The sequence below is a fragment of the Pteropus medius genome, unplaced genomic scaffold (genome assembly GCF_902729225.1).
Source record: "Pteropus medius unplaced genomic scaffold, Ma_sr-lr_union100, whole genome shotgun sequence".
NCBI classification, from domain to species: Eukaryota; Metazoa; Chordata; class Mammalia; order Chiroptera; family Pteropodidae; genus Pteropus; species Pteropus medius.
Window position 1 is genome coordinate 11,345,760 of NW_024349804.1, and position 16,461 is coordinate 11,362,220.

General features: G+C 59.6%; 1 protein-coding gene across 1 annotated transcript; it reads left to right on the forward strand.

Annotated features, from left to right (window-relative positions):
* The first annotated feature begins 8,818 nt into the window (after window positions 1–8,818).
* On the forward strand, window positions 8,819–13,048 carry MSX1 (msh homeobox 1). Its single transcript, XM_039838205.1, has 2 exons — window positions 8,819–9,519; window positions 11,855–13,048. Exons 1-2 carry the CDS (start codon window positions 9,051–9,053, stop codon window positions 12,295–12,297), a joined length of 912 nt encoding a protein of 303 aa, XP_039694139.1. The 5' UTR covers window positions 8,819–9,050; the 3' UTR covers window positions 12,298–13,048.
* Window positions 13,049–16,461: the final 3,413 nt, after the last annotated feature.

The window sequence follows — 16,461 nt, forward strand, 5'->3', positions numbered from 1 at the left end:
GCACTGCGGTTTGGAGGCAGGGGCACCCCACTGCACTGGGTGTCCACAGAGGCCTTTCTGAGTGACACCAAGCACATCATCTGACCCCCGTGGGCTTCCTGTCCTCAGAGGAAGAAGCAGCTAGAACTCGTCTTCAAGTTCAAAAGGGATTAAAACACGGCAGAACCAGCAACTGAGGAAAGGTGACCAGTGTTCCTTTGAAAACCTCATTCAAGAACTGTTTGATCAATACTAAGAAGGACTGACTTTACCTTTGACCCCAAGGCTCTGCTCTCTGGCCCTAACCCCACGCCAGCAGAGCTGGCCCAAGAGGGCTGCTCTAGGGTAGAGGTCCAGGTGCTGCTGAAGTTCTGACTGCCTGCCAGTCCTCATTCGGCTCTCCTCTGAGATGCCCACTCTTAATCCAGGACAGCACTAATCCCAGGGACACACAAAAGCTTGCTCCAGGGAGCCACCCCCCAAGGGCCACTCCCAGGGGTCAGAGCTGGGCAGCTGGAAGCAACAGGCCCTGTGGGTTTGGGGCACACCTCTGTAGCCTTCTCTGCTCCCCCCCAGGTAGGCCACAGCAGGAGTCTTCCGAGGGAGAGACCTCCTTGCAGTGCCCCCGCCCCCCGGAAAATCCCCCAGGGTGCCAGGAGAAATCTTAGAGCATTTTGTGTTTTCATGTTTGCTTTTGCTCATGTAAACTATTTAATTCCAGTTCCCCATATGTAAACTAGGGATAAAAATAGAGATGCTGTTGGGATTAAGTGAATTAAGAGCTCGGAACAATGCTTGGCAATAGTAATTGTTTAATATGTGTTAACTTACTAACGGAAAATATTATTCCCCATCCGGCATTCGGCTCCGCCAGTTTTCCTCGGAGTCCGATCGTCCTCACGTGTCTTCGGGCAGGATGGCAAAGCGGGACTCAGCACATCCATTACACAGATGCGGCAACTGAGGGCCGGGACGGGGCTGTCCCTTGCCCAGGTCACACAGCTCTGAGGCCCCGATGGGGAGGGACTCCCAGGTCAAGAGGGGTGTGGCAAGGGGGCGTGGCTCTGTAGGGAGTACCGGTACCCCGCCAGGTCCGCGAGCACCCGGAACCTGTGGCTCTGAGGGAGTCTGCTCCGCCCCGCTCCCTGCAGCGGAAAACAGAATCAAATCAAAGCCTCCGCATTTACAAGCTCCACGGCCACCCACCCGTGCAGAGACCGGGAGACGGACGGTTAAGATCTTCCCCTATCACGCTCATGGGTGCTGACTGGTGCCCGGGGTGCCCAGCTACGCGGCCCTTAACGCGCTATTTCACCTCTCTGAACCTCGAGTTTCTTCCCTGGAAAGTGGAATGCCCACCTGGGGGTGGCTGTGAGAATGAGCTGTGGTCATGCATTCGCAGCACCTCGCACATAGTAGGTGCTCAGTCGCAGCGGGTTACCTCCAGCCACCCCCACCCCACCAGCTGCGAGAACTAAGCCTTGGCCCGGGGCTCCGAGCTCAGCAGTGCGCGGGTGTGCAGAGCACTTTACAGTCGTTTGCACCTGAGATCTCACGGATGGACAGAGGCCTCTGCGAGGTGTCAAAGGTGCAAGCCACTGGTCACAGTGGGGACCGGCCTAGAGGTGCCCTGGGACACCCAGGTGTTCTGACCTCCCTGGGGACCGGGAAGGGTGAGCACTGGGTTAGGGGTCGAGCAACCCGCATTTTGATGCCAGGTCTGTCCGTTTCTGGCTCAGACCGTGGGAAACCTCCTCTTTGGGCCTGGTCGCCTGTGAACACGGGTGTTCCGTAGCGCACTGATTGAGCCGCACACTTCCCAGACACCTTCTTCCCCGGCTCTCCGCTGCACCCAGGAAGGCGGCCGGCACCCAGCTCGCTTTAGAAGGTGGGCACCCCTCGTTCATGCTCACGGGCGAGGAAGGCGAGGCCCAAGGATCGCGAAGGCAGGAAGGGAGCGGAATATAGGGCGCCGGCGGTGAGCCGCCTTTCCCGCGGTGGCGGAGGTCCGGAGGGCACTGAGCGCGGGAGGGCAGACTCCCCGCGGCCGTGCGGTCCCTCTCTGCGGCCTTAGGGAGGCGTCGCGAGTAGCCAGGAGGCGACCACTGAGTGGGGCCTAGGTGCTCGCAGCTGGGTCGTGGGCTCAAGCAGGGCCCATGGCCTCCCAGAACCACGCACCGCCGGCTCCCCTCGTCCTCCCTCCCGGAGGCCCTGCATTCGCGCGCCCGTCCCACCGTCGGGTTCTGGGGCTCCGGGAAGTGAAGGACTCTAAGCCGGCACGTTGGGGTCAGCCAAACCTACTGGATGCCAGCGGTGGCCCGCGCGGCCTTTGCCACTGTCCTCTCGGTCCCCCCGACAGCCCTGTGTGCGGCTCATGGTCCGGAGGTGGGAACTGGGGCTCCGAGGAGAAATTACTAGTTCGAGGCCCCCGGCGGCGAGTTCTCACGGGTGCGCTTCCCGCTGCTCCCGAAGTCCGTCTGCAGGAACTCGCTCTGGTCGCTCTGGCTTCTCAATGACTTGAGGGCAGTGATTCCGACTGAGGAATGGGGACAGGGCGGGAGCGGGGGAGAGACAGACTTCGAGAAAGGGTCAGACAGGCGGGGAGGACAGAGACACAGCAATGGAGAGAGACAGAGGGACAGGAAGAGGCAGAGGCTGAGAGATCCATCGGAAGAGACTAAGAGACACACTTGAGATGAGAGACAGAGAGACAGGGAAGGAACGTCAAAGAGCCAGGGACCGGACGGTGAGAGACCAGGAGAGAGCGGGGCGGGGGGCGGGAGTTGCAGTGGGGGGCGCGAAGGCCTCCAGCAACCACCTCGCGCCCCGCCCTTCTCCATCTGCGGGAGACCCGCGTTGACAGGAATGAGTCGGCCCCCGAGGACCCCTCCCAGTCCCTCCCAGTCCCTCCCAGTCCCTCCCAGTCCCTCCCAGTCCCTTCCAGGGGCCCGTGACCGCGGGGTGCGAGGGCGCAGGCCATATTTCCAGGGTACACTCCCTGGTTCCCCTGGACTCCCCAATCTCAGCTCTGGCCTTCCTGGGCACCCCGAATTCGCCTTCCATTTCACTCCATGTTTAGGTCTTTCAGAAGCGTCGGGATCGCGGAGGCCCCTTGACTCTGCGCCTCGCTGTGTCCGCAGAGGGTCCTCCGCCATCTACGGGGCTTCTCTGCCTTCCCGTGCCTTCTGATCCCGGTACCTGCCCGTCTCCGCCCCGTCTGATTTCTAGCTCCGTCTCTTTCTCCGGGTTGCCGAGTTAGGGGTGAACTCTGAGGCTCCCCACCGTCCCAGGCACCTGGGGCCTCTCTCCATCTGGCAGGGCGGGCCTCCCCTGTCCTGTCCCCCTCGCAGTGGAGACATTTGCAAGCCCAGAGGAAGGCTCCGCGCCTCGCCGGGTGTTCGCAGCGCCGGGTGGTGTGGCCCACGTGCAGCCGCGGTGGCAGCGAGGACGGAGCTCAGCGTCTGAGCGGAGGAACAGCGTGCCCATTTTAAAGCCGACAAACTGAGGCTCCGAAGAAATGGCCCCTTGGTCTCGGGATGGTGCCATGGCTCGCAGCCCGGGTCTGTTTTCGTGTCTGAGAGACCTTAGATCCTCGATATTTGATAAAGTCATGGAAAAATTGGGCATTTTGCAAGACTCTCAAGAGGGTGGCGGGTAGGGGAAAGGGAGGAGCAGGAGAAAAGTGTGGTAAGTGCTGCACCGAAGACCCATTTCGTGGGTGGGGCGGGGCGGGCGGGGGGGGGGCGGTCCCACATGATAGCGCCAGCATCCGCTGTGACTTGAATACATTGCGTCTTGCGGAAGCGAGACGAGGGAGACGCTCCGGGCAATGAGTGGAATTCGGTGTTTCAGAACCACCTGAGTCCAGATCCCGTCGCCTCCACTAACCAGCTGGGTGACTCTGCGCAAGACGCTTAACCTCTCTGATTCTGTTCTCTCATCCGGAAGAGGGGGGGAGCCAATAATAATACCTGTCTCCTAGGGTAGAGAGGATTAAATCGGATAAAGTTTGTGGAACCTCTGACAAAAGGCCTGACACCCAGCTCGATATAAGTCAAATTTCTTTCTACCGTTCCCTCCTGGCCCCTAGCGCCTCCGGGCCCCCGCTGAAACTGAGCTGGGCCCTCAGCGGGCTGGGCAGAGGCTGGGGGGAGAAGGGCGAGCATTCCTCGGCCCGAGGTGGGCAGTGCCGGGGTTGGAGACGTTTGGGGGGCCCCCCGGGGCCTTGGGGTCTGCCTGACATCTCCAGGCTTAAATAACCAGTGCGCCTTTGTTATTCGTCGGCAGCAAAGTGGTTCGTTACGCCTGATTGGTCTAATTGCTTTGAAATGGGATATATTATCTATAATTATAGAGCTCTAGGAGGAGCCGGCCGGCCTCCGCTTTCATCTTCCTCAAGTGCACCCTCATGTCGCGATCACATTCATTTGGCCATTTGAAAGGGGGGCCCACCCTCCTCCCCGTCCCCCCCTCCCCCAGCAGATCCAGGTTCGCTCATCCCTTTCCGAATTTAAAGACACCAGGAAGCCCCGGCCCGCCCGAGCCAGAAGAACGAAGCCAGTGGGGGAGGGGCGGGCAGGAGCGGAGGGTCGGGCCCTGGATTTCTCCCTGGCGCCGCGTGAAATCCACCGCTCTTGGGCGCTTCAACTGCACACTTTGGATCACTGAAGCTCTGAGGCGGAGGGGTTAGCAAGGAGAAAGTATTCTTCACAAGTAGCTTGCTTGCTTTATCTATCTATCTATCTATCTATCTATCTATCTATCTATCTATCTATCTATCTATCTATTTATTTTACTTCGCGTTCAAGAAGGGCACTGAAACTCTGAAAAGGCCTAAGTTCTGCCCAGGTCCAGGGAAAGCAAAAACGCATTTGGCTCCGGATCCGTGCGGTGGAACGCCGGTCAGTAGCCGCAGGCTCCCTGGAGTTCTCGGCTATTCCATGCTGTGGAATCCTCTCGAAGAGCGCCCTCGGAGCCGCCCGGACGTCTTCCCACACCTCTGCCTCCCGGCCGCTCATTCTAGGCGACAGAGGCCGAGAGACTGGAGAACGCGGGGTCGGGAGGCCCCCTCCCCAGGTTTCGAGATCCCGAGGTCGTGCTTTCTGTCTATCTGTCAACCTCCCTCCCCCCACGACAAAATACCTCCTCCTCCTCCCTCGCCCCCTTCCCCGCCGCCCTCCTGGAGATTGGTGAATTCCCACCAAAATAAATCGTTCCGGGTAATCGGTTTTCATAGCACATTCATTCTATTAAAGAGGACTGTTTGGGGCTCGCTAATTGCCGGGGGATCCCACTGAGCTGCACATTTTAAAAAATGCACGCAGGATTCCTGGGTCGAGGCCACAAAACGCGTTGGGAAAGGGAGGAGGGGCATAAACAAAAACTCGGCGAAGGCGACAGCGAATGCCAAAGTGAGGGGGGCCAGGCTGCAGGCTCTTCCCGTCCCTGCAGCAGTGCCGAGAGAGTGACAGCGGTCTTTAAGATGGGATTTCTCTAAAAATTCATCTTCGGGGGTGCAGAGTCTAAAAACAACACCACTCTTTCTCTGATGTCGCACCCCTCACCCCTTAAAATAAAATATCTGGAGTGGGGCTCAAAGCCGCCACTAGTTAGTGGTCTAGAGGACGCAGGATAATCCGTCTGTAGGATCCGCAATGCTGAGGCTCTTGGTTGGGGATGGAGGGTGCTTTAAGACGTCCGAATGAGGGGCGATGGAGCGAGGAGAGGCTGGAAGGGAGGGGAGGGGAGTGCGCGAGGATGGAAGCGGAGCCCAGTCCCGGAGCTTTATCTGCTGCGGGCCAGCCTTGCCCTTGCCAGGCATGAATTACAGCCGGGCGGTCTGGGCTGCAGCGGCCGCGCGCAGAAAAGCCGGGAGCAGCGCCTGAGGGTCAGAGCTGGCGGCGAGATAACAGGCGCGGCCCCCCACCCCCTGGCCTGTCAGCTCCAGGAACCTACCAACCGGGAAATCCGAAAAGTCCCAGACACGGACGCAGAGATGGCCCCCTCTCACTGCCCCCAAACGTGTGCGTTTCCTCCCGCGTGGACAGCACGCCCCGGGAGACGCAGAGACTTTTGGTGCTTTTCGCTAACTCGGGTCTCTGGGAACGAACGCGAGCATCTTACCCCGCAGCCCAGGGGCAGGGACCCGCTCTATTCTGAGCACAGAGACCAAGTGAGGTCGCCTCTGGACCCCCATCGCTCTGCAGCCACACTCTTCTCGCCTGGCATCGCGAGCACGCGGCCAACCCGCCGTGCCGGGCGAGAGAGACAGGATCCCAGACCCAGAACCTAAAAAGATGCCAGGGGTCCGGCCCGGCTCGGGGTGCCTGGGGGCAGCCGCGGGGCCAGGGGCTGCGGGTGCAGGCGGTGTGCTCCCTGGAGGCGGGGGCCCGACTTCAAGGGCGCCTGCGCCGGCTGCTGCCTTTGATCCGGCCGCCGCTGGCGCCTAAAAACAACATCCTCGTCTGCCTATTAGGCGCGCTGAGGGATCGTGACAGATTGTTTATCCCCGCAATTAGCATGCGGTCCTTCTCCCGCCGCCCGGCCGCGGCCGGAGGCCCGACGTCGCCGCGCGCGCCGCGGGAGACAGCTCTGAGACCCCTCTTGGCCGGGTGGCCCGTCCCGGGGTTCGAGCCCCCGCTCTGCGCCAAAGCAGGGGCTCCTAACGGCGACTCCACGTAGGCCCAGAGCCCCCGAAATTGTTATAGCTGAGATACATTTTTCTAGGGAGACCTTTCTTAGTTATATTGGATTCTCCAAGTAATTTGGGAGTCAAACATTTTGAAATGGGAGACGAGGGCCAAACAAAGCAAAGTCGCTTTTTTAAATGCAGGCCTAAAAAACCAAGAAGCCTCGATTTCCCCTCCCCCACTTAACCCGGGTGCAGAGGGTGGAGGGGGCTGCTCTGGCGACAGTTTAATTGCCAGTGCGCGCAATGAGCTCGCCGTCAGGGCTGGGCTGCCAGCAAGGTGTTTGGCCGAGCGCTTTGCGGAGCGTCAGTTCGCTCAGCTCTAAAGAGGGGTTGTATCGCCTTCTGTCCTTGTACCACCCTCAAGCCTAACTCCGGGACCTCGGTTTCCCTGCACATTCCCTGTTCGTCCTTACCCCGCAGAGGTACGGAGAGTTTAAGGCAGGCCTCGTCCATGCGGCGCGCCTCCAGCTGGGCCCTACGGGAGCTGGAGGCCCCAAACCCTGCCCAGTGCTTGCGTTATAGCCCGGGGTGTGTAAGAAATCTGAAGAGGTGGCGTAAAATTCACAGATGCGCGTATTCCCGAAGCCGCCTCGCGTGGCCTTACATATCTCTGAGCCTGTGGACGCATGTGAAGCTGCTGATCGCCCTGGCATCCGCAGCCAGACCCCTCCCGCCAGACCCCGGACGCCGTCCGGGTAATAAAGTTCCCGCTCTAGTAATTCATTTTACTTAATCTGGACGCCCCTAATCTACTGCTTTTATTGCGCTCAGTTAAAAGTCGAGGGAATTCGCTGTCCCTCCGCGCTCGGATAATTACCCCTAAATGGCCACGGCAGCCCCTGTGTTTCCTGGAGATTAGAACCCCGCGGTCATCAATGGCGGGTCCGAGTGAGCCGCCAATCACCACTGCTCGCTGTCCGGGAGCCGCGCCGGCCTGGGCCCCGGGATAAGAGGCCATAAAGCGGTGGCGCGGAAAACGGCAGAGCCTCGACCCGGCCGTGCATAGATCTCACTTCTCCGCGCTCCCCCGACCCATTTCCCTTTTCTTTTTTTAACTGCAAAAATAAAATCACGTTTCCCCCGAAATTGGCAAAATAAAAGTTTTCAAGCCCAGCCCCAAGGATCTACTCCAAGAACCGGTCTCTTTCCCGCGACCGCCACCCCCAAAGGTGCCTCCCCCACCCCCTCCAATGATCAGCGACCCGGAGATTGGGACTGTTATTGTTTCCGCGGACGCTCTGTTTGAGGTCACGTTGAGGCCAGATCACTGTTTTGTTGACGTTTCTGTTGGTTTTATTTCGGTAAGTTCTGTATCAAAAGGACCCAGCGACTCCGTCCCGCAGCCGGTTGCCAGAGAAGTTAGAGTGGGAAAAGCACCCATCATGTATGAAAATCGATGATCGACTCCGGATACTATTATGTATTCTTATCCTTAACATCCGTGGTCCTAAGAGCCTGGCTTTTTAAGGCAAACTTCAGTTCAGCGCTTAGAAAGAGACAAAGGCCCACTTTTATGCGGAGGTAAAGTTCTGAAGATCGAAGCCGAGGAAGAAAATGAAAGAGTTTTAAAAATCAATGAATAGTACGTCTTTCTACTAGATTAAATAACGACGCAGATTTTGTCAACTATTAGAGGAATATGTAAGACATGACCTCAACTCAGATCGTCGTGGGAGGGCAGGGGGAAGGCAGGCCGGGGAAGGGGACAGAGCAGGACGAACACAGCGACTGACTGAAGAGAAAGGTAAGAGGGAGGAGCCGTGGGAGAGAGAAACAGAAAAAGGGGTAGAGAAAAAAACGCGAGGAGCGGGTAAGAGGGCGATAAGGGAGGGGGAGAAGAGGGGGTCAGAAAGGAAGGGACGAGGACAAGAGAACCCGGGAACCCAGAAAAAAAAACAGAGACCCAAGGGGACCCAGAGAGAGCGGCGGCCGGGCTTTTGCGCAGAGGAAAGTTTCTCCCCCGCCCCCCCCTCCTCTGCCCTCCGGGGCCCCGCCCCGTCCCGCGCGCCCCGAGGCCCAGCGCGTCCCCGGGCGAGTCTGCAGGATCGCGGCCCAATGGATCCCGTCGGGCCCGCCCCCTCGCGCGCCGATTGGCCGCTGCCGCCCGGGCCTCTCCTTATTAACAAGTTCTCTGGGGAGCAGCGGCCGACCTGGAGCCGGCTAGTGCGCCCGGGAACTCGGCCTGCGCGGCGGCGCCAGCGGGTGGCCAGGCCCAGAGCGCCGGAGCCGGCCTTCTGGGGAGGGGCGGGAGGCGCGCGCGGGAGGGCCCGCCCGGCCAGGGCCCCGGGCGCTCCCAGAAGCCGGCCGCGCTCCCAGCCCGCCCGAAGCCCATGCCCAGCGGCTGGCCCGTGCTGCGGCTGGAGGTGGGGCCCGGCTCTGCATGGCCCCGGCTGCTGACATGACTTCTTTGCCACTCGGTGTCAAAGTGGAGGACTCCGCCTTCGGCAAGCCAGCGGGGGGCGGCGGGGGACCGGCCCCTAGCACCACCACGGCCACAGCGGCCGCCATGGGCGCAGACGAGGAGGGGGCCAAGCCCAAAGTGTCCCCTTCGCTCCTGCCCTTCAGCGTGGAGGCGCTCATGGCCGACCACAGGAAGCCCGGGGCCAAGGAGAGCGCCCTGGCGGCCTCCGAGAGCGCACAGGCAGCGGGCGGCTCCGCGCAGCCCATGGGCGCCCGGCCGGGGTCGTTGGGCGCTGCGGACGCGCCGTCCTCGCCGCGGCCGCTCGGCCATTTCTCGGTGGGAGGACTCCTCAAGCTGCCAGAAGATGCGCTCGTCAAAGCCGAGAGCCCCGAGAAGTCCGAGAGGACCCCGTGGATGCAGAGCCCTCGCTTCTCCCCGCCTCCGGCCAGTGAGTAGCCAGAACCCAGGCAGCGGGGGAGGGGGCCGGGCGGGGATGCGGGACCCGAGGGCGCCAGGCCTCGCGCCGGCGCCTGCTTGTCTCCGGCGTTTTCATACCTGCAGCCGGTACCTGGAGCCGGTGCTGCCTCTCCGCTGGCGGGGAGGTCGGAGTTTGCGTGCTCCCCATTTCCACCCAGGAAGATGGTTCGAGGCCTGGCTGAGGCCCGGCGCTCGGTCCACTTTCGCGGGATCCTGGTCTTGGCTAGGCGGCCGTGCGGCTGGGACTTTACTGCCAGAACATGGGTGTTGGAGCACCCTCTTCTCCTGCCCCCACCCACCAACCACAGAAGTCCCCGCTCCCCCGTCTGACCCTAAGCCCTGCTACTTCGTCGTTACCCCCAATCGGTGGGTCCGAGTGGCGCGGACATGTTCCCTGCGCGCAAAGTTTCACTTTCTCAGTATGAGCCTTACTCATTGCCCCCCACCCAGTAAAGTGTCTCTTTGCGGGAAGGATCTGAAGCGCTTAAAATTCCCCTCCCCCCTCAAGTTTCAGGCAGATCCTTGGTGCTTTGGGTAGATGGACCACTGGAGGGGAGGGGGACGCTCAGGTCCAGCGGAGGGGGCGGGGCACCAAGTCGCTTAGTGGGAGGCACCCCCTCCAATCCGGTCGGAAGCTCCCAAACCTTCGAACTGGGCCACTGAAGCGGACTCAGCCACCAAAGGCGCTGTCGGGGTCGTTCCAAGGCCTCGCGGCCCCCTGGCTTCTCTGCCCAGCGAACGCGCTCGGAGATATTTCAGGAGCACGGGAAATTCCCGAGTTTTCCTCGTTTCCTCCGATTATTTCGCGCGGCATAATAGCAACCCGAATTCAATGGCGTGATGCTAAGGCGTGATTTTTATCTGGGGATTAAACGTCTTTGAAAGGCCAGCCCCTCCCTGAGCCTAATAGCCTGAAAAGGTGGCCCAGCGTTGGGCTGTCCCTGCCGAAGGCAGCGTCTGCCCCTCGGGTGTCCTGGCGGAAAGCGAGTTGGGGGCCAACTGTTTCCAGGACTCTCAGTGGCCTCGAAGGGGGAAGAAGAGGGACGTTAACGCGAGATTTTGTTTGACTCGCATACTAGTGGTCCAAAAGGCCCAAAGGATCCTTTTTTTTTTTTTTTTTTTTAGGCATGAAAACATGCATAATTAGGCAAAACCCGCATGGTGGAACATTCCAAATTTGAGTTCATTTTACCCCAGAGGGAAGCTGCTGCTGCGTAGGCAAAGCGTCCTTTCCAGGACTTAGGCATTAGGCAGTTAGGGCCCCTGCCCGGATTCCAAAGTCGGGGCGATCCCCGTCATCCTAGGTGTAATTTGTTCCACGTTTTATCCAACGCTGCCACCGGATGTGGCAGCGGTTGGCTCTCCCCGCAGACTCAGTCCCGGACCTGCTCCAGCCCTCTGCCCGGTGCTGGCTCCCTGGCCGGACTAGAGGCCTATTTTGAAGCCATAAGAAAAAGACAGCCGGGTACTTTTGATATCTTCGGACTGAGCCACAGGTCGAGGAGAAGCTCGTTGCACACATATACACACACACACACCCCACGCACACACGCATTTGAGTGTGACCAGAAGGCCGAGGCACTGGGGGTGAGAGAGGCCCCCAGAGACAACTGAGACGATCAGAAGAAGCAGCCAGAATAAAATGGAGCGCCTTTCCCTCACTCCCCCTCCGTCACCACATGGCACTTTATACATTTAAGAGACATGGCCGTGGGGTGACCCTCATGACAGCCGGCCTTGTTCCACCTCCTACCAGGGGACCGCCCTTAGAACTCTGTAGGAACTCGCTGTTCCGAGGGAAAGTGTGGAATTTGGGCGTCTGGATAATGCCACCGGGGTCTAGCCCGGCGCTGAGCACCTGGTGGGCACAGAGCAATGTCTGGGTAAGAGTGGCCTTGGACTGCGCACAGGGCCTCTTTCTGCATGTTTCAACCGCCTTATTACCATCCGCGGTCCCAACCTGCCTGGCGGTGGGAAGAGGCCCAGCTGTGACAGGCCTAAGCGGCATCTGGCACTCAGGTGGTTCCACCTCTTCCCAGTTGTCATGTTCGGGCCTTGAACATGGGTGTGTTTCATCTGAAATCTTAGTTTCCTCATTTGCAAAAAAAAAGTAGACGAGTCTGTCCCCGCCGCTGGGGTCGTGTTGGCAATCGAAGATATTTTCCGAGTGCCTCGCGAGGTGCCCCGCGCGGAAAAGCGGGAAAACGAGTAGCAGGCATGGTTATTGACTCTTCTTGCTACTTTATGGGCAGACGGCGCTCCTGCGCTGCTCTTAACCCCCTGCTTCTCTCTCTCGGCCCCCCTAGGGCGGCTGAGCCCCCCGGCCTGCACCCTGCGCAAGCACAAGACCAACCGCAAGCCGAGGACGCCCTTTACCACCGCGCAGCTGCTGGCGCTGGAGCGCAAGTTCCGCCAGAAGCAGTACTTGTCCATCGCCGAGCGCGCCGAGTTCTCCAGCTCGCTCAGCCTCACCGAGACGCAGGTGAAGATCTGGTTCCAGAACCGTCGCGCCAAGGCCAAGAGACTGCAGGAGGCAGAGCTAGAAAAGCTGAAGATGGCCGCCAAGCCCATGCTGCCACCGGCTGCCTTCGGCCTCTCCTTCCCGCTCAGCGGCCCCGCTGCTGTAGCCGCGGCCGCCGGCGCCTCTCTCTACGGCGCCTCTGGCCCCTTCCAGCGCGCCGCGCTGCCGGTGGCTCCCGTGGGACTTTACACGGCCCACGTAGGCTACAGCATGTACCACCTGACATAGAGGGTCCCAGGGTCGCCGACCTGAGGTGCCAGCTGATTCCTCCAGCCCTGGGCTTCTGCGAGCAGCAGGGCCGGTACCCAGCTAGGTCCCCTAGTCAGCACCGCCTGGCCCCTTCCCTTTATCCCCCGCCCCCCCACGCTCTGGTTTCCCCTCAGCCGCTCCCTGAGTTCACTCTCTGAAGTCTGATCCCCTCCCAAAAAGTTACTGGGAGGGTCCAGTCTGCTCTGCTAGAATCTAGACCCACCCCCTCGCGTGTTACAGGTGAGGACACTGAGGCCAGAGAAGTTAAGAAATTTATCCACGGTCCCCAGCAGTTAGTGGTGGGACCAGGACTAGAGGCCAGGTCTCCTGCATCGCTGCCTCCTGTCCTGACACCGGGCAGGAAGAGCACAGAGAAATTAGTGTTGGACGATTTTGAAAGGAAAACAGCAGACAGGAAGAGAAGAGCAGGCCAGGGGACATAGGTCAAGGTCCTTCCGTGGGACACTTAGAACTGCGACAGTGAAACGTTCGCTTTGGGCGGGGGTGACACAGACGCTTTACAAAGGTAGGTTGAAGGGACGTCTCTTACCAGTACCAGAAAAAAAATGTAAAATAAAATTTAAAAATTCTGTTTCTATTTAACAGTACATTTGCGTGGCTCTCGAGAATCCCTTTGGAAGGGATTGGGTGTAATATACTGTATATTTGAAATTTTATTATCATTTATATTATAGCTATATTTGTTAAATAAATTAATTTTAAGCTACAAGAAATGATCTCTGTCCTGATTTAGTCCTTTATTCGAATTTTATTTCTGACCATCTCTTCATGCGTACGATTGCTTTTCAGGGTAATGGTGGTAGTTTTATGCCGGCCACTTTTCAAAGGGGACAGGATATTCAGGGACAGAGGGGTGTCTTTTTGAACACACAGGACAGATCTGCGTTAGCAAAGTCAAGTGGAGAATTGAAGCAATTACCTAGGATAATTAGGCTCAATTTTCCAATTCACTTTAAGCTGAAATCGACACTTGCTCAGGCGACCCAGAACCGACTCTTTCTTTTTTTCTCCCCTTTTAACCTGTCTATGAAAACAAAGCGAATCACCCAAATGGTTTGATGACTGCAGACAGCTAATCCAGACAATTCCCTCCCCCTTAAACCTGTTTTTCCCACTGGAGGCCAGGTGGGGGGATGGAGGCATCGCGCTGCTTCTCTAAATCACTGCGCCGGTGTAGACTGGTTTTGCGGAACTGATTTCGAGCTGCCAGAGTGTGAGCGCCTTCACACCCCCAATTACGACCCCTAAAAAAAATTACTGAGAACCCAGGGCGATCACTTCCTGCCTTGGCGTGTCCTTTGCATGAGCCCTGCCTCCAAACTCTCACAAACTTGTTTTTTCTTTTATATAGAAGGTTAAATTCAGGCTTCCAGGGGAATATATTTGAGCGAGCGCCAAGTTCAGCCTTCTGGGGGGAATTCTGCAAGGATGTTGAAGGCAGAAAATGACCTCTTAGTCAATAAAGCCGACTATGTTTCAGACGCCGCTCTGTTCTCTTTGGAGTTGGGGGCCCTGGCTTAATTCTCAGCACATCTGCGCGCGCCTCTCCCCAGCGTCGCGCCTCTGCTCCGCGCTGGCCGGCGCCTTCAAACTCCACGCAGGACAGCCCCGGGCAGCCTCCGCGAGGCGAGGCCAGCAGGTCGAGGGGCGTTAGCACCTCAAGTACCTGGCGTTGGACTAGGGAAGGGTGGATGTCTCAACAGATGGAGACCGTCGCTCAGTCTGGAAACGGAGTCGGGGGCGCACTGTGCAGGTCCAGCCCCAGAGGCCGCAGCTCCGCCAGGGAATTCTAAGAGCGCGCGCGGCTGTGCCCGCGCACCCGAAGCAGGCGCCGGGCACGTTCGGGGTACCCTAGGTCTCAGATCCTTCAGCCTAGGTCGCTCCGCAAAGATTCCGCCCCCCGCGGCTGAGGCTGCAGTCAGAACTTGTCACAATCTCCCTCCCGAAGGGAAAAAAGCAAGCTTGCGGTGGAGTGCCGTTCTGAGGCACCAGATAGTCTGGGGGCGCCGCGGGCCTCTGTGCTTCCAGAAGCGCGGCGGACCCCGAATCTGGGCCTCTTCGTCCCCGAGAGAGCAGAGTGACACCGACAAAGGCGTCAGAGTGGCATGCTCACGCGGCCTTTAAAGGCACTGAGGGCTGAGGTACGACGCAGCTTTTTGCAGAGGCAAAAATGGATCCCCCATCTATAAACTAAACAGACCGAGTGGCACGCGCGCAGGACTCCCTGGCTCCCACGAACCTTCCGGGTTCTTTTCTAGAACACCCCTGGAAACTCGCCTGTCCCGGGGATAGCACTGAACTTGAAGTCAGACGAGCCGATGTGGTCCATCCAGGTTCTGCCACTGACTTTGAGTCGGGAAGATCCCCCTGTCCCTTCCTCAGTTTTCTCGTCTGCGAAATGGGCCTGGGAACCCTCCCTCCAACCCTAAGATTTGGGGGGATGTGTCAGCGAGCCCCGTGCAGAAGGGCGCCTCGGGAATACCGGGTGCATCTGAATTTTCTCGGTGCACGGCGCGTTCGCAGCACGGGAGTTCTTTCAGTGGGAGCGGGACAGGGGAATGGCGGGGTGGGATCGGGTGTCTCCTGGGGCCCGGGCTCCCGGGCCTCCTGGCTCCTTGAAGCTTGACAATTTAGGGTCCAGGGAAACTCAGAGCAACATAATTGCAGTAATGAGCAAGGGCTCCTGCTCTGCAGACGCGCCGCGGCTCCAGCGAGGCGGTAGCTGCAGGCGAGGCTGGCGCGCCCCTTCCCCCCCCCAGGGGTTCTGCCGCGCCCGCCTTCGCCCCCCGTCGCTGGCCTTGGGTCCGGGATTCCTTCCACTCCCATGCCCCCTAGTTTTCTCATTTTTATCTCTTTTCGCAGAGCCCTGGCTTTGTCCCTCCGTTCTGTCTCCGAATTCCCTGTCTCCGCAGGGCGTGCACGCAGAAGGCGCTCAATAAATGTTTGCTGGGTCCGAGGGGCTCACTGGTGCGGGGTGAGGACTCTGAGCCACGTTCGGCGCGGTTCCGGCGGGCACTGGTGGCGGGGCTCTGGGCACTGCTTTTTTTCCTTCCCAGTCCTTCGAACTCGATTGCTTGTTTATCAAGAGAGGGCGGAGCGGGCAGGAAGTTCCCAGGCCCGGTCCTTCACAGATCAATTTCTTTCTCTGGCAGGAAACACCGGATCGATCGCGCGGAGTCGCCACCTACCGTGTCCGCAGGAGTTCCTGCGCCCTGCCGCCTCCTCCGCTCCTCCCAACACCCCGGGGAGAATTTTTACGAGGGCGATGACTGCAGTCCAGAGAGGTTACATGATTTCCCCAGGGTCACACAGCCAATAAGGGGCAGAGCAGGGATTCGAACAGATTCCACTGCAGAATGCGCGCTTTCCCACGGTGCCCGGCTCCCTCTCCTTGAGGGTCACACAGTGCCTGTTCGGGGCTGGAAAAGGCCACTGAAGCACTGGTTGCTGGAAACCGGGCCGCGGGAACCCCGACACTATCGGCGAATTTAACTCCTTCGTGTCCTGTGTCCTGACCGCGAGCCCCGTCTCTTGAGGAACAAAAGGGGCATCTCACCTGCCCTGCACGCTGTCTGTGAGGGCGCTTTCGTTTCGTTGGGGGAGCAGACCGAAGCCCCTGCGAACTCAGCTCCTGGCCACGCTGGCAGGACCGAGAGGCCCGCGCGGTCCGTGGCGTGGAAGCCCGGGCAGGGGCGAGATTACCAGGCGACGGGGGACGTGGGGCCCTCCTAGCTCCTAACGAGTAGATCGGCGAGGCCCAGGCGGTCAGGGGTCTGCGAGGCTGGGGTGGCGCGGGAGAGCGCGGGAGAACACTTAGTTTTAGGGTTCATTTCTCCGTTCGCTGACCCCGGGGCTGACGACCCAGGTCGCGCAGGAGGCTCCGTGAAGACGGTCACTCAGGAAGCGCGAGGCCTCCGGTGCGAATCCTACAGCTGTGAGGCGCCCCCCCAACCCCTCCCGCACTGAACGGTCCCCTCGCGGTGACCCGCGCGGCCCGGAGGTGAGCCGGCCGGGCCTGGGCCTGCGCCCCGCCTGGAGCCCTCGGGGGTGCAATGGGAAGCGGCGAGGAGAGGCCGCGGCCGCCTTTCAACTTGGCGGCTGGCGCCGGCCTGGCCGGGCCCC